The sequence below is a fragment of the Poecile atricapillus genome, chromosome 31 (assembly GCF_030490865.1).
Source record: "Poecile atricapillus isolate bPoeAtr1 chromosome 31, bPoeAtr1.hap1, whole genome shotgun sequence".
NCBI classification, from domain to species: Eukaryota; Metazoa; Chordata; class Aves; order Passeriformes; family Paridae; genus Poecile; species Poecile atricapillus.
In genome coordinates, this window is record NC_081279.1 from 4,049,923 (window position 1) to 4,077,611 (window position 27,689).

Sequence of the window (27,689 nt, forward strand, 5' to 3'; positions counted from 1 at the left end):
TAATAAAATTTATTTCTTAAATTTAATTTTTACTTGAACTTTTAAAAGTTTTACTTAATTAATTATTAATTATTTATTATTATTTATTCCCTCCTTATTCTATTTATTCTTTTCATTCTTTTTTATTTTTTGAAACTTTTAAATTAATTTTTTTTTATTTTTTGAAACTTTTAAATTAATTTATTTTAAATTTTTTTTTGGGGATCATTTGGAATTTTTTTGGGGGAGGATTTTTCCAAGAATTTTGGGATTTTTTTTTCCTTCTTTTTTTTGTTTTCCCGGCGTTGGATCCGAAACTTTTTTTGGTAAAAAAAAAGAAAAAAAAGGACAAAATAACAACAAAAAAAAAAAATAAAGAAAATCCCGGGAATTTTCTTTTTTTTTTCGGAATCCAGCTGGGAATTCTCTCAGGATCCTGAGATTCCCAAAAGAAACCAAAAACAAAAAAAAAAACACAAAAAAAAGCTGGAATTCTTCATCTCTCCGAGGATTTGTTATAAAAATTCTTAATTTCGCAATTCTGAGTGGATTTTTTGGGGAGAATTTGGGGGAATTTGGGGTGGGGAATTGCAAGAGATCCTTAAAAAAATAATAGGGATGGGGAAAATGGGGGGAAAAGGGGGGAAATTGGGGAAAATTGAGGGAAAATTGGGAAAAATTGAGGGAAAATTGGGAAAAATTGAGGGAAAATTGGGAAAAATTGAGGGAAAAATGAGGAGAAATTGGGAAAATTGAGGAAAAAATGGGGAAAATTGGGGAAAATTGGGAAAAATTGGGGAAAATTGGGAAAAATTGAGGAAATGCGGGGGGAAAAGGGTGGCACAGAGACCCCAAAGGTGGCAGAAGGACCCCAAAAGTGACTCCAGGGACCCCAAAAGTGACTCCAGGGACCCAAAATCGACTCCAGGGACCTCAAAAGTGACTCCAGACACCCCAAAGGTGACTCCAGACACCCCAGAAGTGACTCCAGACACCCCCAAAATGACTCCAGGGACCCCAAATGTGACACAGGGACCCCAAAAGTGACTCCAGACACCCCAAAAGTGACTCCAGACACCCCAAAAGTGACTCCAGACACCCCAAAAGTGACTCCAAACACCCCAAAAGTGACACAGGGACCCCAAAAGCGACTCCAGAGACCCTGGGGGTGGCACAGGGACCCCAAAAGCGACCCCAGACACCCCAAAAGTGACCCCAAACACCCCAAAAGTGACCCCAAATACCCCAAAAGCGACTCCAGACACCCCAAAAGTGACTCCAGACACTCCAAAAGTGACTCCAGACACCCCAAAAGTGACCCGACACCCCAAAAGTGACTCCAGACACCCCAAAAGTGACCCCAGACACCCCAAAAGTGACTCCAGACACCCCAAAGGTGACAGAAAGACCCCAAAAGTGACTCCAGACACCCCAAAAGTGACTCCAAACACCCCAAAAGTGACTCCAGGGACCCCAAAGGTGACTCCAGGGACCCCAAAAGCGACTCCAGACACCCCAAAGGTGACCCCAAACACCCCAAAAGTGACTCCAGACACCCCAAAAGTGACTCCAGACACCCCAAAAGCGACTCCAGACACCCCAAAAGTGACTCCAGCCACCCCAAAAGCGACTCCAGACACCCCAAAAGTGACCCCAAACACCCCAAAAGTGACTCCAGCCACCCCAAAAGTGACTTCAGACACCCCAAAAGCGACTCCAGGGACCCCCAAAGGTGACTCCAAACACCCCAAAAGTGACTCCAGGGACCCCAAAAGCGACTCCAGACACCCCAAAGGTGACAGAAAGACCCCAAAAGTGACTCCAAACACCCCAAAAGTGACACAGGGACCCCAAACACCCCAAAAGCGACTCCAGACACCCCAAAAGCGACCCCAAACACCTCAAAGGTGACTCCAGACACCCCAAAGGTGACACCAGGGATCCTAAAGATCACACTGGGGACCCCAAAAGTGACTCCAGCCACCCCAAAGGTGACTCCAGCCACCCCAAAAGTGACTCCAAACACCCCAAAGGTGACACAGGGACCCCAAAAGTGACTCCACCCACCCCAAAAGTGACTCCAGGGACCCCAAAAGTGACTCCAGACACCTCAAAAGCGACTCCAGACACCCCAAAAGTGACTCCAGCCACCCCAAAAGCGACTCCAGCCACAGCTCCATCACCCAGAGCTTTTATTTCCCACATCCTGTGCCAACCTGCGAACCTCGGGGTTGGGGTACTCGGGGTTCTCGATCACCCCGGGCCCGAATTTGAACTCCAGGAACGCCCGGGGGTCGTTGGGGGCTTTGGCCACGGCTCCGGCGAAAGCCACGGTGCCCAAGGGCACCAAAAACCTCTCGGGGAACTCCACGTCCTGCCCGTGACCCAACCAGGTGTCCTTGGTCATCACCCCGCCCTGCCGGGGGTAGAAGGGCCACAGATCCACGTGGAGCCGGTTGGTTCGGCTGAAATGGACGCGGAAAAATTCCCCCTCGGCCGCTTTCTCCCAAAAAAAGCCCTGGGGGTCCTCCAGGGCTTGGCCGGTGGCCGCCACGGCCGCCAGCCAGCGGCACTTGGGCAGGTCCTGGCGGTAAAAGCCGACGTCGACGTCGTAGTCCCAGGGGATGATGTCGCCCGAGCGGACGGCGCCGAGGAGGGAACCTCCCTCCAGCCAGTGCCGGACTCCGGCCGCGTCCAGCTGGGCCAGGACGTGGCGAGCGGTCAAGCGGAGAGCGCGGAGGCAGCAGGGAGGGGTCCAGCGGCCGGCCAGGAGGTAGGAGGGGGTTTGGGAGCGGATGGTGCCGAAACACCGCGGGGTGTCCTTGGTGCAGCCGTGCCAGCGCTGGCGGCCGTCCGGCAGCACCTCCAGCTTGAGGCCGAACTGGTCCAGGAGGTCGCGGTGCTGCTTTTCCAGGGATTTTTGGGTTTTCCAGAGGGAGTGAGGGGAGGGAGGGGGGAGAGAGGCCGAGGGGAAAGCGTCCGGCAGCAGGAGGAAGCGCCAGCCACGGAGGGAGGCCTGGAGGGACAGAGAAGTGACCACGGGACGGGTGAGAGGGAAGGGGAGGGAGAAAAGGTCGCGGGTGCGGAGGAGGAGGACGAGAGGGGCTCCGTCCAGGGCACCGCAGAGGGAACCGTGGTGGGCAGGGTGGTGGGCAGTCCTGTGGTCAGTCCTCTGGTCATTCTGGTGGTTATTCTGGTGGTCAGTCCTCTGGTCAGTCCTGTGGTCATTCTGGTGGTCATTCTGGTGGTCAGTCCTCTGGTCAGTCCTCTGGTCAGTCCTCTGGTCATTCTGGTGGTCATTCTGGTGGTCAGTCCTCTGGTCAGTCCTGTGGTCATTCTGGTGGTCATTCTGGTGGTCAGTCCTCTGGTCAGTCCTCTGGTCATTCTGGTGGTCAGTCCTCTGGTCACTTCTGTGGTCATTCTGGTGGTTATTCTGGTGGTCAGTCCTCTGGTCAGTCCTCTGGTCATTCTGGTGGTCAGTCCTCTGGTCAGTCCTGTGGTCATTCTGATGGTCATTCTGGTGGTCAGTCCTCTGGTCATTCTGGTGGTCATTCTGGTGGTCATTCCCATGGTCATTCCTGTGGTCACTCCATTGTCCATTCCATTGTTCATCCCTCGGGTCGTTCCTGTGGTCATTCTGGTGGTCATTCCACTGGTTGTTCTGATGGTCATTCTGGTGGTCATTCCCGTGGTCACTCTGATAATTCCATTGCTCATTCCCGTGGTCACTCCTCTGATAATTCCATTGTTCATCCTTGTGGTCATTCCTGTGGTCACTCCGGTGGTCACTCCATTGTCCATTCCCATGGTCATTCCCGTGGTCACTCCATTGTCCATTCCCATGGTCATTCCCGTGGTCACTCCATTGTCCATTCCCGTGGTCATTCCCGTGGTCACTCCATTGTCCATTCCCGTGGTCATTCCCGTGGTCACTCCATTGTCCATTCCCGTGGTCACTCCCGCGGTCACTCCCCCCCTGGCCGTACCCGTACCGCACCGTCCACGCCTTGATGTCCACCTCGGCCTCCAAACACCGCGGCCGCCGCCGCCGCCCCACGGCCGCCGCCACCACCTTGACGGCGCCGTCCGAGGCGGCTTCCAGAAGGTTCCTCATGCGCCGCAGCAGCGCCGGCGCGGCTCGGGCGCCGTCCGGCACCAAGGCCACGTGGCGGGTCCTGACGGCCAGCTCCGGCCGCGGCGGTGGCCGGTGAGGCTCCGGCCGCAGGGACAGCACGGTGACGCCGGCCGTGGGTGGCACGGGGGGGTCCGGGGACACCTCGGTGGCCACCAGGACGGGGACGCCGGCCACGCCGGCGAAGGAGCGGGAGGTGGCGGCGACGTCGTGGTCGGGACCGTCGAAGTCGCGGAGGATGACGGTGATGTCGGGGACGGGGTCGGGGACGTTGGGGACATCATCGGGGATGTTGGGGACATCATCGGGGACACCCCCAGGGACATCAGGGACACCCTCGAGGACACTGGGGACACCTCTGGGGACATTGGGGACACCTCTGGGGACATTGGGGACACCAGGGACACCCCTGGGGAGACCCTCAGGGACATTGGGGACACCCCTGGGGACATTGGGGACACCAGGGACGCCCCTGGGGACATCCTCAAGGACATTGGGGACACCCCTGGGGACATTGGGGACACCAGGGACACCCCATGGGACACCCCCAGGGACATCAGGGACACCCCTGGGGACATTGGGGACACCAGGGACGCCCCTGGGGACATCCTCAGGGACATTGGGGACACCTCTGGGGACATTGGGGACACCGGGGACGCCCCTGGGGAGACCCTCAGGGACATTGGGGACATCAGGGACACCCCCAGGGACATTGGGGACACCCCATGGGACACCCCCAGGGACATTGGGGACACCCCTGGGGACATTGGGGACACCCCTGGGGACACCCCTGGGGACATTGGGGACACCCCTGGGGACACCCCTGGGGACACCCCTGGGGACACCCCGGGGGTGGTGGCGGCAGGGAGGGGCCAGGAGGGAGCAGAGGAGGAGGAGGATGTTGAAGGCGATGGCGACGGCCAGAGCGGCCTGGCAAGGGGTGACTCTCATGGTTAATTAACTAATTAACCCGTTAATTAATTAATTAAGCCATTAATTAATTAATTAAGCCGTTAATGAGCTCGTTAACTCGGCGTTGTTCATTGGTTTGATGGGGGTTAATGGAAGGGGGTGGCGCTGGCGGAGCTTCTCCACGAGGTGGCGCTGTTAATGAGATAATTATTAATTAATTAATAGTGATTAATAAGGGAATTAAGCGATGCCCTCAGGGGTTGTGGGGTTCTCTGGATCCCAAAAATCTTCTGGGGATGAGCCAGAAGTTTTTCCAAATCCTGAAGGGGCCTCAAAAATCTCCTGTGAACACCCCAAAAAATCCCTTTAAAATTTGCTGTAAACAGCCAAAAAAATCCCCTTTAAAATCCTCAATAAGTGCCCAAAAATCCCCTTTAAAATCCCCAATAAACACCCAAAAAATCCCCTTTAAAATCCTCAATAAACAGGCAAAAAATCCCCTTTAAAATCCTCAATAAACACCCAAAAAATCCCCTTTAAAATCCTCAATAAACACCCGAAAAATCCCCTTAAAAATCTCCTATAAACACTCCAAAAATCCCCTTTAAAATCCCCTATAAACACCCAAAAAATCCCTTCAAAATCTGCTATAAACACCCAAAAAATCTCCTGTAAAAACCCGAAAAATCCCCCCCCCAAATCTTCTATAAACATCCAAAAAATCGCCTTTAAAATCCTCAATAAACACCCAAAAAATCTCCTATAAACCCTCAAAAAATCCCTCCCAGAATCTCCTATAAACACCCGAAAAATCCCCTTTAAAATCCTCAATAAACACCCAAAAAATCCCTTCAAAATTTCATATAAACACCCAAAAAATCCCCTTAAAAATCCTCAATAAACAGCCAAAAAATCCCTTCAAAATTTCTTATAAACACCCGAAAAATCCCCTTTAAAACCCTCCATAAACACCCAAAAAATCCCCTTAAAAATCTCCTGTAAACACCCGAAAAATCCCCTTTAAAATCCTCCATAAACACCCAAAAAATCCCTTTAAAATCCTCAATAAACACCCAAAAAATTCCCCATAAACATCCAAAAATTCCCCTTAAAAATCTCCTGTAAACACCAAAAAAATCCCTCACAAAATCTGCTACAAACACCTCAAAAATCCGCCCAAAAATTCCCTAAAACCCCCCCAAAAATCCCCCAAAAATCCCTAAAACCCCCCAAAAATCCCCCAAAAATTCCCTAAAAACCCCCCAAAAATCCCTAAAAATTCCCTAAACCCCGCCAAGTCCCCGAAAATCCCCAAAATTCCCGAAAATCCCCCAAAATTCCCTAAAATCCCCCCAAAAGTTCCCTAAAATCCAAAAATCCCCTCAAAAATTCCCAAAAAACCCCAAAAAATCCCCCAAAAAATCCCCTAAAACCCCCCAAAAAATCCCTAAAAATTCCCTAACCCCCCCAAGTCCCCGAAAATCCCCAAAATTCCCGAAAATCCCCCAAAATTCCCTAAAATCCCCCCCCAAAAATTCCCTAAAATCCAAAAATCCCCCCCACCCTCCCGTTGCCACGGCAACAGCGCCTCCTTTGACCACGCCCCCTTCCCCTCCAGGCCACGCCCACTTCCCCTCCAGGCCACGCCCCCTTCCCCTCAGGCCCCGCCCCTCGCCCCGCCCACTTCCGGCTCCGTTTGTGGCAGGAAGCCTTGGCCGCCATTGGCTCCCTTTGTGGCAGCCGCCATGGCGGCCGAGCGGGCTCCGCCGCTCCGGGCCCCGGCTCCACCGGCTCCCCCCTCCTCCTCTTCCTCCGCCGCTCCCGAAGCCCCGGCACGAACCGGGCTGAGCCTGCCGGGCATCCTGCACTTCATCCAGCACGAGTGGGCGCGGTTCGAGGCGGAGAAAGGGCGCTGGGAAGCGGAGAGGGCAGAGCTGCAGGTAATGGCGGCCGGGCCGCCCTCATGAGGGGGAGGCGGCGGCGGGGGGGGGGCGGCGGCACCGGGGAGCGGCACCGGGGAGCGGCACCGGCGCCATCTTGGCAGGAAATGGCGGCCGGGGCGGCGGGAGAGGGGGTGGGGACACCGGGAGGGGGCGGGGGAGCGGGAGACGGCGGGAGAGGGACTGGGGGCACTGGGAGGGGACTGGGAGAGGGACTGGGGACACTGGGAGGGGACTGGGGGGCACTGGGAGGGGACTGGGGATACTGGGAGGGGACTGGGAGGGGACTGGGGGCACTGGGATGGGTATTGGGGATACTGGGAGGGGACTGGGGATACTGGGAGGACACTGGGAGGGGACTGGGGATACTGGGGGGACACTGGGAGGGGACTGGGAGGGGACTGGGGGCACTGGGAGGGGACTGGGGGCACTGGGAGGGGACTGGGGGCACTGGGAGGGGACTGGGATGGGTATTGGGGGCACTGGGAGAGGGACTGGGGGCACTGGGAGGGGACTGGGGGGCACTGGGAGGGGACTGGGATGGGTATTGGGGGTACTGGGAGAGGGACTGGGGGCACTGGGAGGGGACTGGGGGGGACTGGGAGGGGATTTCGGATACTGGGATGGGTATTGGGGGCACTGGGAGGGGACTGGGAGGGGACTGGGGATACTGGGGGGACACTGGGAGGGGACTGGAATGGGTATTGGGGTCACTGGGAGGGGACTGGGGGCACTGGGATGGGTATTGGGGGTACTGGGAGGGGACTGGGGATACTGGGAGGACACTGGGAGGGGACTGGGGATACTGGGGGGACACTGGGAGGGGACTGGGGGGACTGGGATGGGTATTGGGGATACTGGGAGGGGACTGGGGGCACTGGGAGGGTTGTTGGGGGGACTGGGAGGGGACTGGGGATACTGGGGGGACACTGGGAGGGGACTGGGGGGACTGGGATGGGTATTGGGGATACTGGGAGGGGACTGGGGGCACTGGGAGGGTTGTTGGGGGGACTGGGGAGGGGACTGGGGATACTGGGGGGGACACTGGGAGGGACTGGGGGGACTGGAGGGGATTTCGGGTACTGGGATGGGTTATGGGGGTACTGGGAGGGGACTGGGGATACTGGGGGGACACTGGGAGGGGACTGGGGGCACTGGGAGGGGATTTTGGATACTGGGATGGGTATTGGGGGGCACTGGGAGGGGATTGGGGATACTGGGAGGGGACTGGGGATACTGGGGGGGACACTGGGAGGGGGACTGGGAACACTGGGAAGGTTACACTGCCTGTCACCGATGTCACCCCCTGGGTGTCCCTGAGGGTCTCTGAGTGTCCCCAAATGTCCCCAGGAGTCCCTGAGTGTCCCCAAATGGCCCTGAGGGTCCCCCAAATGTCCCCGAGGGTCCCCAAATGTCCCCAAGGCGCAGGTGGCGTTCCTGCACGGCGAGCACAAGGGGCAGGAGAACCTCAAGGACCTGGGGGTCCCCAAATGTCCCTGAGGGTCCCCAAATGTCCCCAAATGTCCCCAAGGGTCTCTGAGTGTCCCCAAATGTCCCCAAATGTCCCCAAATGTCCCCAAGGCAGGCGCAGGTGGCGTTCCTGCAGGGCGAGCGCAGGGGGCAGGAGAACCTGAAGCTGGACCTGGTGAGGAGGATCCGGATGTTGGAATTTGCTCTCAAACAGGAGAGGTGAGGAGGAAAAAAAATCCTTAAAAAATTCTAAATATCCTTAAAAAAAAACCCCAAAATGGTAAAAAATATCAGGGAAAAAAAGGTGTCAAAGTTTGGGGGGAAAAAGCCAAAATTTGGTTGAAAAAGGGTTGAGGGAAGGCAAAGAATCGGTAAGAAATAGCCCAAAAATCGGATTAAAAAAGGTCAGGGAAGGGTCTCAAAAATTGCACAAAAATCACTAAAAATTGCCTTAAAATCATTCTGGAATTTGTCAAAATCTCACCCCAAAATCATCTGAAATCATCATAAAAATCCACCCCAAAAAAGCCCAAAATCCAAGAAATATCACCCAAAAAAACCATCAAAAGCAGTAAAAAAATTGTAATTAAATTTATTAATTTAGTTAATTAATTAATCACGCTAAAATTCCCCTTAAAAAGCCCCAAAATCACCCAAAAAAACCCCAAAAAATCCCAAAAATCAACCAAAAAATTCCAAAAAAATCCCCCCCAAAAATCCCAAAAATTCCCAAAAAAATCCCAAAGAAACCCCCAAAAAATCCCCCAAAATCCCAAAAATCAACCAAAAAACCCCCAAAAAATCCCCAAAAACCCCCCCAAAAAACCCCAAAAATTCCCCCAAAAATCCCAAAAAAATCCCAAAGAAACCCCCCAAAAAATCCCAAAAAACCCCCAAAAATCAACCAAAAAAACCCCAAAAAATCCCCAAACCCCCCCCAAAAAAACCCCAAAAATCCCAAAAAATTCCCCCAAAAATCCCAAAAAATCCCAAAGAAACCCCCCAAAAAATCCCAAAAAACCCCCAAAAATCAACCAAAAAATTCCAAAAAAATCCCCAAAACCCTCAAAAAAATCCCTAAAAATTCCAAATTTTCTCCCAAGACCCCAAATCCCAAAGAAAAAAGCCCCAAATTCCATAAATTTTTGGGATTTTCAGGTCCAAGTACCACAAACTGAAGTTTGGGACGGAGGCGCCGGGGGAGAAGCGGCCGGAGGAGCCGGGTGAGACCCCAAAATTTTGGGATTTTTGGGAAAGTTTTGGGAATTTTTGGGTTGATTTGGGGTTTTTTTTATGGATTTGGGATTTTTTGGGGGGATTTGGACTTTTTGGGTTGTTTTGGGGGTTTTTTCCAGGTTTTTGGGGGTGATTTTTGGGGTAATTTGGGGTTATTTTTGTGTTGATTTTGGGTTATTTTTGGGTCATTTCTGGGCTGGTTTTGGGGTTATTTTTGGGCTGCTTTGGGATTATTTTTGGGTGATTTTAGGGTTATTTTGGGGTTGATTTGGGGGTAATTTTGAGTTATTTTGGGGTAATTTTTGGGTTGATTTTGGGTCATTTTTGGGCTGGTTCTGGGGTTATTTTAGGGTTGGTTTGGGGTTTATTTTTGAGGTAATTTTGGGTTATTTTTGGGTGTTTTTAGGGTTATTTTTGGGTGGTTTTAAGGTTATTTTTGGGTCATTTCTGGGCTGGTTTTGGGGGTTATTTTTGGGTAGGTTTGAATTATTTTTGGGATTATTTTTGGGTTGATTTTGGGTTATTTTTGAGTTAATTTTGAGTTATTTTTGAATTGATTTTGGGTCATTTCTGGGCTGATTTTGGGGTTGGTTTTGGGTTTATTTTTGGGTTTATTTTTGGGTTATTTTGGGGTTGGTTTTGGATTATTTTTGATTTAATTTTGAGTTATTTTTGGGTTGATTTTGGGTCATTTCTGGGCTGGTTTTGGGGTTATTTTTGGGCTGCTTTTGGGATTATTTTTGGGTGATTTTAGGGTTATTTTGGGGTTGATTTTGGGGGTAATTTTGAGTTATTTTGGGGTAATTTTTGGGTTGATTTTGGGTCATTTCTGGGCTGGTTTTGGGGTTATTTTAGGGTTGGTTTGGGGTTTATTTTTGAGGTAATTTTGGGTTATTTTTGGGTGTTTTTAGGGTTATTTTTGGGTTGATTTTGGGCCATTTCTGGGCTGGTTTTGGGGGTTATTTTTGGGTAGGTTTTGAATTATTTTTGGGATTATTTTTGGGTTGATTTTGAGTCATTTCTGGGCTGATTTTGGGTTTATTTTTGGGATTATTTTTGGGTTGATTTTGGGTTATTTTTGAGTTAATTTTGAGTTATTTTTGAATTGATTTTGGGTCATTTCTGGGCTGATTTTGGGGTTGGTTTTGGGTTGATTTTTGGGTTGATTTTAGGGTTATTTTGGGGTTGGTTTTGGATTATTTTTGATTTAATTTTGAGTTATTTTTGGTTTGATTTTGGGTCATTTCTGTGCTGGTTTTGGGGGTTATTTTTGGGTGGGTTTTGAATTATTTTGGGGATTATTTTTGGGTTGATTTTGAGTCATTTCTGGGCTGATTTTGGGTTTATTTTTGGGATTATTTTGGGGTTGATTTTGGGTCATTTCTGGGCTGATTTTAGGAGTGTTTTGAGGTTATTTTTGGGTTGATTTTGAATTATTTTCGGGATTATTTTTTGGGTTGATTTGGGTCATTTTTGGGTCATTTCTGGATGTTTTTGGGGTGATTTTTGGCATTTCTGACTCTTTTTCCCCCCAGTATCCAACGGCCCCGTGGAGCTGGAGGGAGCCTGGAAGGAGGGGAGGCAGCTCCTACGCCAGTGAGTGCTGGAATTTTGGGAATTTTGGGGAAATTTGGGGTGAATTTTAGATTTTTTAATAAATTTGGAATTTTTGGGGGGGTTGGGCTGAAAGATTTTAAATTTTTCAGTGATTTTTTGGCAGATTTTGGGCATTTTTTAGGCTTTTTTTATATTTTTTCTTTATTTTCCAGAGGTTTCCAAAGGTGAATTTTGGGATTTTTGGAGGTTTGGGGTTTTTTGGGCAGATTTTGGGTGATTTTTGAACAATTTTGGTTGAATTTTATATCAAGATTTTCATGGAATTCTTGCAGGATATTTTGCAATCTTCATGAAGGATTTTTTGGGGCATTTTACCAAAATTTTGGGGCCATTTTAATGTGATTTTTTTTGAAGATTTCCATGGAATTTTTGCAGTATTTTGGGGGAAATTTGGGAATTTTTGGGGGTTGAGATTTTTTGGAGGCATTTTAGCAGAATTTTGGCATTTTTGAGGCCACTTTGGTGGGATTTTTTGGGAATTTTTCTGGGATTATGGATATTTTTGGGCAACCTTTGTGAAGATTTTTTTGAGCAGTGATTTTAACAAAATTTCAGCATTTTTTAACCATTTATACAGAATTTTTAGGGGCGATTTTAACCAAATTTCACTATTTTTTCCTCGTTTTTCACAGGATTTTTGGGGATTTCCTCTCCCAGGATTTAATTTTGGAATTCCCAACTTTTCCAAATCCCAATTTTTCCATTTTTTTCCCCAAAAAATCAGGTACCTGGAGGAGGTTGGATACAGTGACACCATCCTGGACATGAGATCCCGGCGCGTCCGTTCCCTGCTGGGCCGGAATCCCCCGGGAATTCCGGGAATTCCGGGAATTCCGGGAATTCCGGGAATTTCGGGAATTCCGGCGGCTCCCCCCAGCCCTGGGAGCCCCCCCTCCCCTCCCCCACCCACAGAGTCGCTGCTGCTCCGGAGAATCGAGGAGCAAATCCAGAGGTTTGGGGGGAAATTCGGGAATTTTGGGGTTTTTTTGGGATTTGAGGGTTTTTAGGGAATTTTTTGGGAATTTTGGGGGATTTGGGGTTTTTTTTAGGGAATTTTTGGGGTTTTTTTTGTGGGATTTGAGGGGTTTTTTGGGAATTTTTTGGGAATTTTGGGGGGGGGTTGTGGGATTTGAGGGTTTTTTTTGGGAATTTTTTTTAATTTTGGGGGGGTTGTGGGATTTGGGATTTTTTTGGGGAATTTTTGGGGGAATTTTGGGGTTTTTTTGTGGGATTTGGGGGTTTTTTGAGGAATTTTTTGGGAATTTTGGGGGGATTTTGTGGGATTTGAGGGTTTTTTTGGGAATTTTTGGGGAATTTTGGGGTTTTTTTGGGATTTGAGGGTTTTTTGGGAATTTTTTGGGAATTTTGGGGGGGTTTTGTGGGATTTGAGGGTTTTTTTGGGAATTTGGGGGGGGGTTTTGTGGGATTTGGGGGTTTTTTTGGGAATTTTTTGGGAATTTTGGGGTTTTTTTGGGATTTGGGATTTTTTTGGGGAATTTTTTTGGGAATTTTGGGGTTTTTTTGTGGGATTTGGGGGATTTTTTTGGGGAATTTGGGTTTTTTTTTGTGGATTTGGGGTTTTCTTCAGGAATTTTTGGGGGTTTTTGAGGAGGAATTTGGAGTTTGAGGGGAAATTTGGGAATTTTGGGGGTTTTTATGGGATTCAGGGTTTTTTTTGGGAATTTTGGGGTCTTTTTTCCTTTTTTTTTCCCTTTTTTATTTTTTGGGGGATTTTTTTTTTAACTTTTACCTCAAAATTCCCAAATTTTTTCCAGGAATGCCGGGAAGGAGCCGGACCCGGGGCTGAGCCCCTCCCCCCCTGAGGAAGACAGCGATGAGGAAGAGGAGCCCGAGGGCCCCTCCCCCACCCCAGGACCCCCCCAAATCCACAGGAGGGGAAAGGTCAGAATTCCCAAAATTTGGGGGAATTTTTAAAGATTTTTTTTTGGATTTGTCTTTTTTTGTTCTTTTCTGTCTCTTTTTTGTCCCCTTTTGACCCTTTTTTCTTATTTTTTGTCCCTTTTTTCCCTCTTTTTTCTCATTTTTCTCCCTTTTTCTCTTTTTTCTCCCTTTTTTTCTCCATTTTTTCCCCTTTTTTCTCATTTTTTTTCTCTTTTCCCCCCCTTTTTTCCCATTTTTTTCCCTTTTTTCCCATTTTTTCTCTCATTTTTTCCCATTTTTTTCTCTTTTTTCTCCCTTTTTTCTCCCATTTTTCCCCATTTTTTTCTCATTTTTTTCCTTTTCCGCCCCTTTTTTACCATTTTTTTTCTCTTTTTTCCCCATTTTTTCTCCCATTTTTTTCACATTTTTTTCTCCCTTTTTTCTCCCATTTTTTCCCATTTTTTCCCATTTCTTTCCCATTTTTTCTCCCTATTTTTCCATTTTTTCTCCCTTTTCCCCATTTTTTCCCCATTTTTTCTCCCATTTTTTTCCCATTTTTTTCCCTTTTTTTCCCATTTTTTCTCCCCTTTTTTTCCAATTTTTTCCCCATTTTCCCATTTTTTCTCCCATTTTTTTCTCCCATTATTTCCTTTTTTCCCTTTTTTTCTCCCATTTTTCCCCATTTTTTTCTCTTTTTTTCCATTTTTTCTCCCATTTTTTCCCATTTTTTTCCCTTTTTTTCCCATTTTTTCTCTTTTTTCCCTTTTTCCCTTTTTTCCCATTATTTTTTCCTTTTTTTCCTATTTTTTCTCCCATTTTTCTCCTGTTTTTTTCTCCTTTTTCCCCTGTTTTCAATTTTTTCCCCCCTTTTTTCCCACTTTCCCATTTTTTTCCCATTTTCCCCTAATTTTCCCATTTTTTCTCCCTTTTTCCCCCTTTTTCCCGCTTTTTCCCCCTTTTTCCCCATTTTTTTCCCATTTTTTTCCCATTTTTTCTCCCCTTTTTTTCCAATTTTTTTTCCCTTTTTCCCTTTTTTTCCCATTTTTTCTCCCATTTTTTTCCCTTTTTTCCCCATTTTTTCTCCCATTTTTTTTCCCCTTTTTCCCCTTTTTTCAATTTTTTCCCCCATTTTTTCCCATTTTCCCCTATTTTTCCCATTTTCCCCTAATTTTCCCATTTTTTCCCATTTTTCCCCCCTTTTTCCCCATTTTTTCCCATTTTTTTCCCATTTTTCCCATTTTTCCCCCTTTTCCCCCCATTTTTCCCCTCCCCCGGTGCCACCTCGCTGTCCCCTGCTGTCCCCAGGGTGTCCCCAAGGTCCCCGAGGAGGAGGAGGAGGAGGAGGAGGAAGATGAGGACGAGGACGAGGACGAGGAAGACTCCGAGGACGCCCTGGGGGAGTTCGACTTCCTGGGGACACCTGGGGACACCTTGGGGACACCTGGGGACATCAGAGGTGAGCTTGGGGACACCTTGGGGACACCTGGGGACACCTGGGGACACCTGGGGACACCTGGGGACACCTGGGGACATCAGAGGTGAATCTGGGGACACCTGGGGACACCTTGGGGACACCTGGGGACACCTGGGGACATCAGAGGTGAGCTTGGGGACACCTGGGGACACCTTGGGGACACCTGGGGACACCTGGGGACACCTGGGGACATCAGAGGTGAGCTTGGGGACACCTTGGGGACACCTGGGAACACCTGGGGACACCTGGGGACATCAGAGGTGAGCTTGGGGACACCTGGGGACACCTGGGGACACCTGGGGACACCTTGGGGACACCTGGGGACATCAGAGGTGAGCTTGGGGACACCTGGGGACACCTGGGGACACCTTGGGGACACCTGGGGACACCTGGGGACACCTGGGGACATCTGGGGACACCTGGGGACATCAGAGGTGAGCTTGGGGACACCTGGGGACACCTGGGGACACTTGGGGACACCTTGGGGACACCTGGGGACACCTGGGGACATCAGAGGTGAGCTTGGGACACCTGGGGACACCTTGGGGACACCTGGGGACACCTTGGGGACACCTTGGGGACACCTGGGGACATCAGAGGTGAGCTTGGGGACACTTGGGGACACCTGGGGACACCTTGGGGACATCAGAGGTGAGCTTGGGGACACCTGGGGACACCTTGGGGACACCTTGGGGACACCTGGGGACACCTTGGGGACACCTTGGGGACACCTGGGGACACCTTGGGGACACCTGGGGACACCTGGGGACATCAGAGGTGAGCTTGGGGACACCTGGGGACACCTGGGGACACTTGGGGACACCTGGGGACACCTTGGGGACACCTGGGGACATCAGAGGTGAGCTTGGGGACACCTGGGGACACCTGGGGACACCTTGGGGACACCTGGGGACACCTTGGGGACACCTTGGGGACACCTGGGGACACCTGGGGACATCAGAGGTGAGTTTGGGGACACCTGGGGACACCTGAGAACACCTTGGGGACATTTGGGGACATTGCTGACCCTCGTGTCATTGTCACAGAGAGCCACCGGTGCCACCTGCGGGACGGGGACCTCGGGCCACCGCGGCCACCGCGGCCACCTGAAGGTAGGGACACGCCTGTCACCTGTGTGTCACCTGTGTGTCACCTGTGTGTCACCTGTGTCACCTGTGTGTCACCTGTGTGTCACCTGTGTGTCACCTGTGTCACCTGGGTGTCACCTGGGTGTCACCTGTGTCATCTGTGTGTGTCATCTGTGTGTGTCATCTGTGTGTCACCTGTGTGTCACCTGTGTGTCACCTGTGTCATCTGTGTGTCACCTGTGTGTCACCTGTGTCATCTGTGTGTCACCTGGGGGGTCCCCAGTGTCCCCAATGTCCCCTGTGTGTCCCCAGTGTCCCCAAGGCCACCCCAGTGTCCCCAGTGTCCCCTGTGTGTCCCCAGTGTCCTCAGTGTCCCCAATGTCCCCTCAGTGTCCCCAATGTCCCCTCTGTGTGTCCCCAGTGTCCCCAATGTCCCCAATGTCCCCTCTTTGTGTCCCCAGTGTCCCCAATGTCCCCAATGTCCCCTGTGTGTCCCCTCAGTGTCCCCAGTGTCCCCAATGTCCCCTCTGTGTGTCCCCAGTGTCCCCTCGGTGTCCCCAATGTCCCCTCTTTGTGTCCCCAGTGTCCCCAATGTCCCCAATGTCCCCTGTGTGTCCCCTCAGTGTCCCCAGTGTCCCCAATGTCCCCTCTGTGTGTCCCCAGTGTCCCCTCTGTGTGTCCCCAGTGTCCCCAGTGTCCCCAATGTCCCCAATGTCCCCTGTGTGTCCCCAGTGTCCCCAATGTCCCCTCTGTGTGTCCCCAGTGTCCCCAATGTCCCCTGTGTGTGTCCCCAGTGTCCCCAATGTCCCCAGTGTCCTCTGTGTGTCCCCAGTGTCCCCAATGTCCCCTGTGTGTCCCCAGTGTCCCCAGTGTCCCCAAGGCCACCCCAGTGTCCCCAGTGTCCCCAATGTCCCCTCTTTGTGTCCCCAGTGTCCCCAGTGTCCCCAATGTCCCCTCTGTGTGTCCCCAGTGTCCCCTCTGTGTGTCCCCAGTGTCCCCAAGGCCACCCCAGTGTCCCCAGTGTCCCCAATGTCCCCAGTGTCCCCAATGTTCCCTCTATGTGTCCCCAGTGTCCCCAATGTCCCCTGTGTGTCCCCAGTGTCCCCAATGTGTCCCCAATGTGTCCCCAATGTCCCCAATGTGTCCCCAATGTCCCCAATGTCCCCTCTGTGTGTCCCCAGTGTCCCCAGTGTCCCCAATGTCCCCTCTGTGTGTCCCCAGTGTCCCCAATGTCCCCTCTGTGTGTCCCCAGTGTCCCCAATGTCCCCTGTGTGTCCCCAGTGTCCCCAGTGTCCCCTCTGTGTCCCCAATGTCCCCTCTGTGTCCCCTCAGTGTCCCCAGGGCTCCCGGCCGAGGCGCTGGCCCTGGACGGCCTCGGGGACCTGGCGGAGCTGACGGTGACAAACGACAACGACGGCGGTGACGTGAGTGACACCTGTCCCTCAGTGTCCCCAGAGTGTCCCCAAGTGCCACCTGTCCCTCAGTGTCCCCAGGGTGTCCCCAAGTGCCACCTGTCCCTCAGTGTCCCCAGGGTGTCCCCAGAGTGTCCCCAGGTGCCACCTGTCCCTCAGTGTCCCCAGGGTGTCCCCAGGGTGTCCCCAGGTGCCACCTGTCCCTCAGTGTCCCCAGGGTGTCCCCAGGGTGTCCCCAGGTGCCACCTGTCCCTCAGTGTCCCCAGGGTGTCCCCAGGGTGTCCCCAGGTGCCACCTGTCCCTCAGTGTCCCCAGGGTGTCCCCAGGTGCCACCACGGCCCCAGAGTGTCCCCAGAGTGTCCCCAGGTGCCACCTGTCCCTCAGTATCCCCAGGGTGTCCCCAGGGTGTCCCCAGGCTGTCCCCAGGCTGTCCCCAGAGTGTCCCCAGAGTGTCCCCAAGGCTGTCCCCAAGTGCCACCATGTCCCCAGGTGTCGTGTGGCCGGCCGCTGTCCCCGAAGCGCAGCTGGAGCCCCTGCCTGTCCCTCAATGTCCCCAAGTGCCACCATGTCCCAATGTCCCAGTGTCCCCAGAGTGTCCCCAGGCTGTCCCCAGGCTGTCCCCAAGTGCCACCACGTCCCCAGAGTGTCCCCAAGTGCCACCATGTCCCCAGGTGTCGTGTGGCCGGCCGCTGTCCCCGAAGCGCAGCTGGAGCCCCTGCCTGTCCCTCAATGTCCCCAAGTGCCACCATGACCCCAGACCATCCCCAGGGTGTCCCAGAGTGTCCCCAAGTGCCACCATGTCCCCAGAGTGTCCCCAAGTGCCACCACGTCCCCAGAGTGTCCCCAAGCTGTCCCCAAACTGTCCCCAAGTGCCACCGTGTCCCCAGGTGTCGTGTGGCCGGCCGCTGTCCCTGAAGCGCAGCTGGAGCCCGCGCCTGTCCCTCAATGTCCCCAAGTGCCACCATGTCCCAATGTCCCCAGACCATCCCCAGACTGTCCCCAAGTGCCACCATGTCCCCAGAGTGTCCCCAAGTGCCACCGTGTCCCCAGGTGTCGTGTGGCCGGCCGCTGTCCCCGAAGCGCAGCTGGAGCCCGCGCCTGTCCCTCAATGTCCCCAAGGTGTCCCCAAGTGTCACCACATCCCCAGGCTGTCCCCAGGCTGTCCCCAAGGTGTCCCCAGAGTGTCCCCAAGTGCCACCGTGTCCCCAGGTGTCGTGTGGCCGGCCGCTGTCCCCGAAGCGCAGCTGGAGCCCGCACCTGTCCCTCAATGTCCCCAAGTGCCACCATGTCCCAATGTCCCCAGGGTGTCCCCAAGTGCCACCACGTCCCCAGAGTGTCCCCAAGTCCCACCATGACCCCAGGCTGTCCCCAGAGTGTCCCCAGAGTGTCCCCAAGTGCCACCGTGTCCCCAGGTGTCGTGTGGCCGGCCACTGTCCCCGAAGCGCAGCTGGAGCCCCTGCCTGTCCCTCAATGTCCCCAAGTGCCACCATGTCCCAGTGTCCCCAGGGTGTCCCAGAGTGTCCCCAAGGTGTCCCCAAGGTGTCCCCAAGTGCCACCGTGTCCCCAGGTGTCGTGTGGCCGGCCGCTGTCCCCGAAGCGCAGCTGGAGCCCCTGCCTGTCCCTCAATGTCCCCAAGTGCCACCATGTCCCAATGTCCCCAGGGTGTCCCCAGGGTGTCCCCAGAGTGTCCCCAAGCTGTCCCCAAGTGCCACCGTGTCCCCAGGTGTCGTGTGGCCGGCCGCTGTCCCCGAAGCGCAGCTGGAGCCCGCGCCTGTCCCTCAATGTCCCCAAATGCCACCATGTCCCAGTGTCCCCAGGGTGTCCCCAAGGTGTCCCCAAGTGCCACCACGTCCCCAGAGTGTCCCCAAGTGCCACCGTGTCCCCAGGTGTCGTGTGGCCGGCCGCTGTCCCCGAAGCGCAGCTGGAGCCCGCGCCTGACGCTGCGCAGCCACTACGACGCCGTGCGGGCGCTGGCCTTTGTCCCTTGTCACCCGGCGCTGGTGACAGCCTCCGAGGACGCCACCCTGAAGCTCTGGAACCTTCAGAAGCCGCTGGTCCCCAAGAGGTGACAGGAGGGTGACAAAGGGGGGGGGGCAGGGGGGTGGTGGCACCGCGCTCGGGGCGCCGGCGTCACCGGGGTTTGCGGTTGTTGTCACCTCAGGAGCGCGGCGCTGGACGTGGAGCCGGTGTACGCCTTCCGTGGGCACAGGTGTGTCACCTGAGTGTCACCTGTGTCACCTTCTGTCACCCCTGTGTCACCCCTGTGTGTCACCTGTGTCACCTGTCACCTGTGTCACCTCTGTGTGTCACCTGTGTCACCTCTGTGTGTCACCTGTGTCATCTGTCACCCCCTGTGTCACCTTCTGTCACCCCTGTGTCACCCCTGTGTGTCACCTGTGTCACCTGTGTCATCTGTGTCACCTTCTGTTATTGCTGTGTCACCCCATGTGTCACCTCTGTGTCATCTTTGTGTCCCCTCCCTGTCCCCTCTCTGTCCCCTGTGTGTCCCCCCTTTGTCCCCTCCCTGTCCCCTCTCTGTCCCCTCTGTGTCCCCTGTGTGTCCCCTCTCTGTCCCCTCCCTGTCCCCTCCCTGTGTCCCCCCTTTGTCCCCTCCCTGTCCCCTCCCTGTGTCCCCCCTTTGTCCCCTCCCTGTCCCCTGTGTGTCTTCTCCCTGTCCCCTCCCTGTGTCCCCTCCCTGTCCCCTCCCTGTGTCCCCTCCCTGTCCCCTGTGTGTCCCCCCTTTGTCCCCTCGCTGTCCCCTGAGGTGGCAGTGCCATTGTCACGGCAGGGGCGCGGTGCTGGCGGTGGCGGTGGCAGCAGGTGGCAGCGCAGGTGACAGCGCAGGTGACAGCGCAGGTGACACAGGTGACACAGGTGACATCGGGCTGTGCTGCAGCGCTGGCCTGGACGCTCGGATCCGCTGCTGGCGGCTGCCGGCGCTGGACAGCAACCCCTACGATGGCTACGGTGGGTGGCACTTGGGGACATTGGGGACACCTGGGGACATGGGGGGGATCGGGGACATTGGGGACATTGGGGGACATTGGGGGATTGGGGACATTGGGGACATTGGGGGGATTGGGGACATTGGGGGGATTGGGGACATTGGGGACATTGGGGGGATTGGGGACATTGGGGACATCAGGGGACACCTGGGGACATTGGGGGGGATTGGGGACATTGGGGCACTGGGGACATCGGGGACATGGGGGGGATTGGGGACATTGGGGGGATTGGGGACATTGGAGACATTGGGGGATTGGGGACATGGGGGGGATTGGGGACATTGGAGACATCGGGGGATTGGGGACATCGGGGGATTGGGGACATTGGGGACATCGGGGCACTTGGGGACATTGGGGACATTGGGGACATTGGGGACATTGGGGGGATTGGGGACATTGGGGACATTGGGGACATTGGGGACATTGGGGGGATTGGGGGGATTGGGGACATCGGGGACATCGGGGACATTGGGGACATTGGGGGGATTGGGGACATTGGGGACATTGGAGTGTGGTGGGACTTGGGGACATTGGGGCACCTGGGGACATTGGGGACATCGGGGACATTGGGGACATCGGGGGATTGGGGACATTGGGGGGATTGGGGACATTGGGGACATTGGGGGGGATTGGGGACATTGGGGACATCGGGGACATGGGGGGTATTGGGGACATTGGGGACATCAGGGCACTTGGGAACATTGGAGACATTGGGGACATTTGGGGGATTGGGGGACATTGGGGACATTGGGGTGTGGTGGGACTTGGGGACACCTGGGGACATCGGGGACATTGGGGACATTGGGGACATCAGGGACATGGGGGACATCAGGGACATGGGGGGGATTGGGCACATTGGGGACATCAGGGACATGGGGGGATTGGGGACATTGGGGACATCGGGGACATTGGAGGGGATTTGGGGCATTGGGGACATCGGGGGCATTGGGGACATCAGGGACATTGGGGACATTGGGGACATCAGGGACATGGGGGGATTGGGGACATTGGGGACATTGGGGTGTGGTGGGACTTGGGGACATTGGGGCACCTGGGGACATCGGGGACATTGGGGACATTGGAGGCATGGGGACATCAGGGTGTGGTGGTACCTGGGGACATGGGGACACTTGGGAACATTGGGGACACCTGGGGACATCGGGGATGCTTGGGGGACATTGGGGACGTCGGGGACATTGGGGACATTGAGGACATCAGGGATGCGGGGACATCAGGGACATGGGGGACAGGTGGCACTTGGGGACACCTGGGGACATTGTGGACATGGGTGGACATGGGGACATTGGGACACCTGGGGACATGGTGGCACCTGGCAACGTGGTGGCACCTGGGGACATTGGGGACATCGGGACACCTGGGGCCACGGTGGCACTTGGGGACATCGGGGCTTTGGTGGCACTTGGGGGCTACTGGAACGGGACCGGAGGCCACCAGAGGCACAGCGGGGGTGGCACCGCCGATGTCCCCAAGATGTCCCCAGGATGTCCCCACGATGTCCCCAGACCCGGGGGTGCTGCGGGGGGTCCTGGAGGGACACGAGGACGCCGTGTGGGGCCTGGCCTTCGATGTCACCGGGCGTCACCTGGCCTCGTGCTCGGCCGATGGCACCGTGCGCCTCTGGGACCCCCGGGGGGACGGCAACGGCGGTGGCACCTGCCTGAGCGTCCTGGACGGGCACAAAGGTGAGAGGGGACACCTGGGGACAGCTGGGGACACACCTGGGGACACCTGGGGACACCTGGGGACACACCTGGGGACAGCTGGGGACACTTGGGGACAGCTGGGGACACACCTGGGGACACCTGGGGACAGCTGGGGACACACCTGGGGACACCTGGGGACACCTGGGGACAGCTGGGGACACCTGGGGACACCTGGGGACACACCTGGGGACACCTGGGGACAGCTGGGGACACTTGGGGACAGCTGGGGACACTTGGGGACACAGCTGGGGACAGCTGGGGACACACCTGGGGACACCTGGGGACACCTGGGGACACACCTGGGGACACACCTGGGGACACCTGGGGACACCTGGGGACACACCTGGGGACAGCTGGGGACACCTGGGGACAGCTGGGGACACACCTGGGGACACAGCTGGGGACACCTGGACACATTGGGGGGCATCTGGGGACATCTGGACACGTTGGGGACACACCTGGGGACACCTGGGGACACACCTGGGGACAGCTGGGGACACCTGGGGACACACCTGGGGACAGCTGGGGACACCTGGGGGTACCTGGGGACACCTAGACACATTGGGGACACCTGGGACACACCTGGGGACACCTGGACACATTGGGGGGCATCTGGGGACATCTGGACACGTTGGGGACACACCTGGGGACACCTGGGTACATTGGGGACACACCTGGGGACAGCTGGGTACATTGGGGACACACCTGGACACCTTGGGGGGCATCTGGGGACATCTGGACATATTGGGGGGACACCTGGGGACACCTGGGGACACCTGTACACACTGGGGGGACACTTGGGACACACCTGGGGACACCTGGACACATTGGGGGGACACCTGGACACACCTGGGCACACCCCTGTCCTGTTGGGTGACACACCTGTCCTATTGGGTGACACACCTGTCCTGTTGGGTGACACACCTGTCCCCTCACCTGTTGTCCCCTCAGATCACGGTGTCCCCACCTCGGTGACGTTCGTGGCCACCCAGCCGGCCCAGCTGGTGGCCGGGTTCCGCTCAGGTGCCACCGTCCTCTACGACCTGGAGGCCACCAAGGCCACCCTGGTGTCCCCAAACGGCGGTGAGTGACCCCCCCTTGCTGTCCCCAGTGTCACCTGGGGTCACCTGAGGACACCTGAACCCCCCCCAATGTCACCTGGGGTCACCTGGGAACACCTGGGGACACCTGAACCTTCCCCCAGTGTCACCTGGGGACACCTGGGGACACCTGAACCTTCCCTCAGTGTCACCTGGGGTCACCTGAGGACACCTGAACCTCCCCCAATGTCACCTGGGGACACCTGGGGTCACCTGGGGTCACCTGAACCTTCCCCAATGTCACCTGGGGACACCTGAACCCCCCTGGGGACACCTGAACCTTCCCCCAGTGTCACCTGGAGACACCTGAGGACACCTGAACCTCCCCCAATGTCACCTGGGGACACCTGGGAACACCTAGGGTCACCTGAACCTTCCCCCAGTGTCACTTGGGGTCACCTGGGGCCACCTGAACCCCCCCCCAGTGTCACCTGGGGACACCTGGGGACATCTGAAACCCCCTGGGGACACCTGAACCTTCCCCAGTGTCACCTGGGGTCACCTGAGAACACCTCAATGTCACCTGGGGACACCTGGGAACACCTGAACCCCCCTACAAAATGTCCCCAAGGGTCCCTGAATATCCCAGAGTGTCCCCAAATGTCCCCAAGTGTCCCCAGATGTCCCCAGATGTCCCCTGGTGTCCCCACAGGTGGCAGTGGCCAGGTGATCCAGGTGGTCGCCCACCCCTGGCAGCCGCTGACCCCTGATGTCCCCAAGTGTCCCCAAATGTCCCCAGGTGTCCCCAAGTGTCCCCAAGTGTCCCCAGATGTCCCCAAGTGTCCCCTGATGTCCCCAAGGTGTCCCCTGGTGTCCCCACAGGTGGCAGTGGCCAGGTGAACCAGGTGGTCGCCCACCCCTGGCAGCCGCTGACCATCACGGCCAGCGACGACCGCGCCATCCGTTACCTGGACAACCGCACCGGTGGGTCCTTAATTAGCCTTAATTAGCTTAATTGGGGCAGAAATCGAGTTTGGGGGCTTTATCAGGGGTAATTAAGGGGTTATTAGGGGTTAATTAGCTTAATTGGGGCGGAAATCGACAGTTTGGGGGCTTTATCGGGGGTAATTAAGGGGTAATTAGGGGTTAATTAGCTTAATTGGGGTGGAAATTGGGCGTTTGGTGGCTTTATCGGGGTAATTAAGGGGTTATTAGGGGCTAATTAGCTTAATTGGGGTGGGAATCGGGGTTTGGTGGCTTTATTGGGGGTAATTAAGGGGTTATTAGGGGCTAATTAGCTTAATTGGGGTGGAAATCAGGACTTGGTGACTTTACAGGGGGTAATTAGGGGGTTATTAGGGATTAATTAGCTTAATTGGGGTAATTAGGTGGTAATTACGAGCTTATTAGCTTTTTGGGGGTAATTAATTAGGGCTAATTAGGCCGTAATTAGGGGTTTATTTGCTTAATTTGGGGTAATTAGGAGGCAACCCATCATTGACCACGCCCCTTTTGCCGTCCACACAATCACGTGGCCCCTCCCCCAGTGTGGCCACGCCCCTTTAGGCCACGCCCATTTCCTGAGCACACCCTTTAGGCCACGCCCATTTCTTGACCACACCCTTTAGACCACGCCCAATTCTTGGCCATGCCCATTTAGGCCACGCCCATTTCCTGATCACACCCTTTAGGCCACGCCCCTTTAGGCCACGCCCATTTCTTGACCACGCCCCTTTAGGCCATGCCCATTTCTTGACCACACCCCTTTAGGCCACGCCCATTTCTTGACCACACCCCTTTGGGTCACACCCTTTTTGGACCACACCCCTTTAGGCCACGCCCATTTCTTGCCCTCACTCCTCTAGGCCACGCCCATTTCTTGACCACACCCTTTAGGCCACACCCATTTCTTGACCACGCCCCTTTGGGCCACGCCCATTTCTTGACCAAGCCCCTTTAGGCCACGCCCACTTGACCACACCCCTTTAGGCCACGCCCATTTCTTGACCACACCCCTTTAGGCCACGCCCCTTTAGGCCATGCCCAGTTATTGACCACGCCCATTTAGGCCACACCCCTTTAGGACATGCCCGTTGATGACCACGCCCATTTAGGCCACGCCCCTTCAGGCCACGCCCCTTTCTGACCCCGCCCCTTCCCCCCCAGGTAAGGTCGTGCACTCGATGGTCGCACACCTGGACGCCGTCACCTGCCTGGCCCTGGACCCCAGCGGCGCCTTCCTGCTGTCCGGCAGTGAGTGACCAATGAGTGACCACTGAGTGACCAATGAGTGACCAATGAGTGACCCCTGAGTGACCCCTGAGTGACAGCGGAGTGACCCCTGAGTGACCACTGAGTGACCGCTGAGTGACCAATGAGTGACCCTGAGTGACCACTGAGTGTGGAGTGACCACTGAGTGACCACTGAGTGACCACTGAGTGACCGCTGAGTGACCCCTGAGTGACCGCGGAGTGACCACTGAGTGACCGCTGAGTGACCACTGAGTGACCGTGGAGTGACCGTGGAGTGACCGCTGAGTGACCCCTGAGTGACCCCTGAGTGACCGCTGAGTGACCGCTGAGTGACCGCTGAGTGACCACTCAGTCCTGAGTGACCCCTGAGTGACCGCTGAGTGACCCCTGAGTGACCGCTGAGTGACCGCTGAGTGACCCCTGAGTGACCCCTGAGTGACCGTGGAGTGACCCGAGTGACCACTCACTGTCCTGAGTGGCCACTGAGTGACCCTGAGTGACCACTGAGTGACCACTGAGTGACCGCTGACCGCTGAGTGACCCCTGAGTGACCACTGAGTGACCGCTGACTGCTGAGTGACCACTGAGTGACCATGGAGTGACCGCTGAGTGACCCCTGAGTGACCCCTGAGTGACCACTCACTGTCCTGAGTGACCCTGAGTGACCTTTCCTGTGTCACCTGTGTCACACCTGTTCCCTCACCTGTCCCCACAGGTCACGACTGTTCTCTCCGCCTGTGGCACCTGTGTGACCTCACCTGTCTGTCACCTGTGTCACCTGTGTCACACCTGTGTCACCTGTGTCACCTGTGTCACCTCACCTGTGTCACCTGTGTCACCTCTCACCTGTGTCACCTGTCTCACCTGTGTCACACCTGTTCTGTCACCTGTCACACCTGTCTCACCTGTCTCACCTGTGTCACCTGTGTCACCTGTGTCACACCTGTCTCTCCCCAGGTCATGACTGTTCTCTCTGCCTGTGTCACACCTGTTCTCTCACCTGTCTCTCCCCAGGTCACGACTGTTCTCTCCGCCTGTGGCACCTGTGTGAGCGCACCTGTGTGCAGGAGTTGCCGGCTCACCTGTGTCACCTGTGTCACCTGTCTCACCTGTGTCACCTGTGTCACACCTGTCCCCACAGGTCACGACTGTTCCCTGCGCCTGTGGCACCTGTGTGAGCGCACCTGTGTGCAGGAGTTTCCCGCTCACCTGTGTCACCTGTCTCACCTGTGTCACCTGTGTCACCTGTGTCACCTGTGTCACACCTGTGTCACCTGTCTCTCCCCAGGTCACGACTGTTCTCTCCGCCTGTGGCACCTGTGTGAGCGCACCTGTGTGCAGGAGTTTCCCGCTCACCTGTGTCACCTCACCTGTGTCACCTGTTCTCTCACCTGTCTCTCCCCAGGTCACGACTGTTCCCTGCGCCTGTGGCACCTGTGTGAGCGCACCTGTGTGCAGGAGTTTCCCGCTCACCGCCGGAAGCACCACGAGGCCGTTCTGGCCGTGGCCTTTCACCCCCGGCGTCACCTGAGCGCCAGCGCCGGCGCCGATGGGCTGGCCAAGGTGTTCGTGTGACACCTGGACACACCTGGGGACAGCTGGGGACACCTGGGGACACCTGGAGACAGCTGGAGACACCTGGGGACACCTGGGGACACACCTGGAGACACCTGGAGACACCTGGAGCTCATCTGGAGACACCTGGAGCTCACTTGGGGACACCTGGAGCTCACCTGGGGACACCTGAGGTGGCATCTGAGCTCACCTGGGGACACCTGGAGACACCTGGAGCTCACCTGGGGACATCTGGAGACACCTGGGGACACCTGGAGACACCTGAGGTGGCATCTGAGCTCACCTGGACACATCTGGGAACACCTGGAGCTCACCTGGGGACACCTGGAGCTCACCTGGGGACACCTGGAGCTCACCTGGACACACCTGGAGCTCACCTGGAGCTCACCTGGATTTCACCTGGGAACACCTGGAGCTCACCTGGAGCTCACCTGGGAACACCTGGAGCTCACCTGGACACACCTGGAGCTCACCTGGGAACACCTGGACACACCTGGGAACACCTGGAGCTCACCTGTGGACGGTGCTGGAGGTGGCACCGTTCGTTTCTCTGGGTGTTGGTGGCACCTGGTGGCTTTTGTCACCTCCTCATGCCCAGGAACCAGGTGAGGACACACCTGGGGACACCTGAGCTCACACCTGGACACACCTGGGGACACCTGGACACACCTGGGGACACCTGAGCTCACACCTGGACACACCTGGGGATTTTTTCCCCCAAATTTTGGGATTTTTTTTCCCCCAAATTTTGGGATTTTTTTCCCCCAAATTTTGGGATTTTCCCCCAAATTTTAGGATTTTTTCCCCCCCAAATTTTGGAATTCTTCCCCCAAATTTTTTGGGATTTCCCCTCCCAAATTTTGGGATTTTTTCACCCAAATTTTGACTTTTCCCTCCAATTTTTTGGGAGTTTCCCGCCAAATTCTGGGATTTTCCCGCCAAATTTTTGGG

At 55.0% G+C, this 27,689-nt stretch overlaps 2 protein-coding genes across 10 annotated transcripts; one reads left to right on the forward strand and one right to left on the reverse strand.

Moving 5' to 3' along the window:
- Positions 1 to 2,154: 2,154 nt before the first annotated feature.
- On the reverse strand, positions 2,155 to 7,004 carry FKRP (fukutin related protein). Of its 9 annotated transcripts, XM_058859981.1 has the most exons (5): positions 6,864 to 7,002; positions 4,804 to 5,365; positions 4,669 to 4,698; positions 4,608 to 4,635; positions 2,155 to 4,535 (listed from the first exon to the last, which is right to left on the reverse strand). In XM_058859981.1, exons 2-5 carry the CDS (start codon positions 5,060 to 5,062, stop codon positions 2,159 to 2,161), a joined length of 2,694 nt encoding a protein of 897 aa, XP_058715964.1. In that variant the 5' UTR covers positions 5,063 to 5,365; positions 6,864 to 7,002; the 3' UTR covers positions 2,155 to 2,158. The 9 variants fall into 9 exon arrangements, with proteins under 9 accessions (XP_058715964.1, XP_058715963.1, XP_058715968.1 ...); XM_058859980.1 differs by having other exon boundaries at positions 2,155 to 4,635; positions 4,804 to 5,215; positions 6,864 to 7,004; XM_058859985.1 differs by lacking the exon at positions 4,608 to 4,635 and having other exon boundaries at positions 2,155 to 4,488; positions 4,636 to 4,670; positions 4,860 to 5,365.
- STRN4 (striatin 4) lies at positions 6,708 to 26,744 on the forward strand. Its single transcript, XM_058859988.1, has 17 exons — positions 6,708 to 6,963; positions 8,549 to 8,652; positions 9,592 to 9,656; positions 11,205 to 11,265; positions 12,011 to 12,238; positions 13,062 to 13,188; positions 14,473 to 14,623; positions 15,688 to 15,774; positions 17,062 to 17,153; positions 19,028 to 19,206; positions 19,303 to 19,350; positions 19,930 to 20,108; positions 21,670 to 21,849; positions 22,822 to 22,953; positions 23,793 to 23,894; positions 25,077 to 25,163; positions 26,569 to 26,744. The coding sequence occupies exons 1-17, from the start codon at positions 6,769 to 6,771 to the stop codon at positions 26,736 to 26,738; spliced, it is 2,187 nt and encodes a 728-aa protein (XP_058715971.1). The 5' UTR covers positions 6,708 to 6,768; the 3' UTR covers positions 26,739 to 26,744.
- The last annotated feature ends 945 nt before the right edge of the window (positions 26,745 to 27,689 follow it).